The 3,249-nt window shown below is 59.3% G+C and overlaps 1 protein-coding gene across 1 annotated transcript in view; it reads right to left on the bottom strand.

The window, feature by feature from the left end:
- Window positions 1-3,249, bottom strand: part of RYR2 (ryanodine receptor 2) — a 561,319-nt gene that overhangs the window by 30,641 nt on the left and 527,429 nt on the right. Inside the window, 2 exon segments of the mRNA XM_025039067.1 lie at window positions 466-530; window positions 1,405-2,702. Coding sequence (XP_024894835.1) covers window positions 466-530; window positions 1,405-2,702 — 1,363 coding nt within the window.

Genomic DNA, 3,249 nt, shown 5'->3' with positions numbered 1-3,249 from the left:
CCTGCCCAGCTCTACCCCTTCCCGCTGCCCTCAGGACGGCCCCCGGGGTGGGCGTTTCTGGGGCGGGGGCGGGGTCTGTCTTTAACAAACTTCCCAGCGTGTGTGCGTGTGGCCCGGGACCACCTCTGGACCCGGCTCTCCTCAAGGACCCTGGCTGCGGCAGTCAGAATGTGCGTGTCCTCCCCGCCCTCCGAGGGCAGAAACGCAGGCCCTGCTGGAGAGCAGACCACGGCCACCGGCGTCTGTGGGAGCCTCGCAGAGCCTGGGCTTTTCTGCTGAGGGGGAAACAGAATCCAGACGGGGCAGGAGGAAGAGCCTGGCCGGCGGCCCGGCTGGGCGTCCGCACCGACCCTCAGGGTGAGCCTGCCCACCGAGACGACAGATGTCACCGTGCAGCCTGACGGCCCCACCGTCCCGGAGGCAGAGCGCAGGCCAAGCAAGAGCAGCACGAGAAGCCGCACGCACCCGGCTTTGTCAGGCTCCGATTTCTCTTCTTTTTCTTCCTTTTCCTCCTCTTTTGCCTTCTGTTCCTGGAACGGGGCAGTGGGGAAGAGAGAAGCAGGTTGCACGTCACCTCTGCATGAGTTCCAGGAGCCCTGCGACCACGTGCCAAACCGTGACCCGTAAAGGACCCTCTGCCTCCGTCGAGGTGACGCGCCACGCGTGCGTCACGGCTGGGCCCGAGGCCCCTCCACGCACGCGCGCCCCCACCCTCCGTCTCGTTCCAGAAACACCCTTCTTCAGCTCACGCCCCGACTCGACTCGCTCATCCCCCAGGGCCAGTGACGCCCCGTTCCTAGTGTCCTCTGACTGCTGGCTTCCGTCCTCTCTTCTCGGCAGGTGCAGCCTCCAATGCCTGCGGCTCTGCCTTTGAACGGAATGATTTCCCAGCTTTTTCTCGAGGGTTCCCTCTCTCTCTCTAATCACTCTCTAAAGCGGCCCGAAGGCACTGACCGCATCTCACATTCACCAACCCCCCGAGATCCCTGGGCGTGACACCCGGGGTGAGTGCTCGTCAAATGCCCAGGGACGGAACGGCTGTTCAGCTGGCGGATGCCATCGGGTGGTACCGAAGCTTACGGCTAGGAGAGATAATTCACTAATTTGCAAAGCTGCAAACAGCTGGCATCGCTGACCAAAAAAGCCATTTCTCTCGGAAACTCGAGTGATGCCTTGAGCACACTCTGACGCCAGCACGGACACCGGCGGGAAGCTCACTCCCTGTTCCCCCCGGGGTCCTGAGGGCCGCTGCGGCTTAGAGGTCAGGAACCTGACACCTGTCTTGCACCTCGGGGGTGGGGACAGGATAGCTCCCTGTCCCACCTGGGGTCAGGTACCTGACACCTGTCTTGCACCTCGGGGGTGGGGACGGGGTTGCTCCCTGTCCCTCCTGGGGTCCGGTACCTGACACTTGTCTTGCACCTCGGGGGTGGGGACGGGGTTGCTCATGAGGTCGCTGAGGCCGGCGTTCGGGTTATGAGGGATGAGCTTGTACTGTCCCCCTTCCCTCTTCAGATCCAAGCCAAATATGTCTGAGAGGAGGTCGCTTTCCTCCGCCAGCTCCTTCAGGTCCGTGAGGTCCTCCGAGGGCAGGGCAGCCTCCAGCGGCTTCCTCTCGGCCTCCTCGCCGTCTCCCCTCACCTCGTCCTGCGTGGGGTCCGGCATGTTGGCCAGGAGCTCGGCCACTCGGATCTTCTTGGCGCCTTCCACGAGGCTGCCTCCCAGCAGCAGGCTGCAGACGATGCGGGAGAAGCCTCTGAGCACGCTGGCCGCGAAGTGCAGGAGGCTCCGCGACACGCCCCAGTAGGAGGAGAAGAGGGCAGCAGCCATGTCCCTCACCGTCATCTTCTTCACCTTCTTCATCTGCTTCCGCAGGCTCTTCAGGCTGAGCATGCGCAGAAGGGTCAGGGCGTTGTGCCTGAGGGCGAGCAAGGCGGTCGCGACGGTCAGCATGGAGAAGAAGGCCATGCGCGGCCCCTGCTCCTCGGGCTTCTCCGCCTCGCTCTCCTCTTTGCTGGCCGAGCGCTCGTTCAAGTCGGACTCCGAGATCTGGGCCGCCAGCTGCATCTCGAAGATGGTGTCCTCGCAGAAGTTCACGAAGAGCTCCATTTTCTCCTTCTCGCCGCCCTCGTTGACCACGTCGAAGATGAACTGCCTCTTGGACTCCTTGACCTGCGGCTTCTCCCACTGCGTCCGGCTGGACTTGCTGATTTCGAAGTAAACCCTCTCGATGCGCTTGGCGCTGCCCATGATCTCGATGCGGCCCAGGAAGGGCTGGAAGTAGTTGAGCACGCTCTCGGCCAGCTCCAGGAAGGTCTGCAGCCGCGTGTCGTTGGGCATGTGCTCGGAAAGGTTCGTCAGGAGCACGGCGACGTTGAAGCCGATGTCCTTCGCGGGCTCGTGGAAACGTTTGACGAATTCCTCGTAGTCGAGGGTCTCGTTCTCATCCGTCTCCGCGCAGGACAGGAGGAACTCGGTCTCTGACTGCGTGTAGTGCTTGTGGCTTTCCATCACTTTGTGGAACTCCCTCTTGGAAATGACGCCCTTGCCATCGGGGTCATATTCCTTAAATGTGTCAGAGGATGTCAAGTCCTTCAGTTTTAAGAACATGTCGAAGAACTTGAGAATCATCTCCACGTTGTTGGAAGACTCCACAAGCATGTCGACCATCTGCTTGCCGATGGTCCCGTTCACGACGTTACCTGGTGGGAGAGATCACACGTGTTCAAAACGAGTACCCTGCGCAAGCAGCGTCACGAGAGAAGTGACGGACCGGCCTCCCTGTCTGGCTCGAGGATGGCCCTTGGCGACCTCCAACCCGTAAAGTCTTGGGAAAACCCGGATAATTACTGTGATTACACAAACACACGCAAAGCCGTGTTTGCAAAGTAATTAGACTAACACACGTAAAACAAAGGCTGACTATTGTTTTCCTTAAACCGATCAAAGAAGCGATAGGTTTTAGGACAAGGAAAATGGAAAAACATTTATTCCGAAAGCCTGACCTGAAAACTACCCTCATGTTAATAATGAGCATTTCCGCAGCCTTTCAGGGTGGAAAAATCACTCCTCACGCACAACACCCGTTCATACGCCTGTGAGGCAGGTACTTTTTATTCATTCTAACTTTATTATTGAGGAGACCGAGGTTCAGCAAGGCACGTGACACAGTTGTTGAGGGTCAGTGCCAGACTTCTAACAGGGCCCTTGAGAGCAAGTTGCATGTGGTTTCAATTTGAAACGTACAGC

This window comes from Pteropus alecto, unplaced genomic scaffold (assembly GCF_000325575.1).
Source record: "Pteropus alecto unplaced genomic scaffold, ASM32557v1 scaffold189, whole genome shotgun sequence".
Lineage (NCBI taxonomy): Eukaryota > Metazoa > Chordata > Mammalia > Chiroptera > Pteropodidae > Pteropus > Pteropus alecto.
The sequence above is the reverse complement of the archived record's forward strand: the minus strand, read 5'-3'. Positions and strand labels throughout refer to the sequence as shown.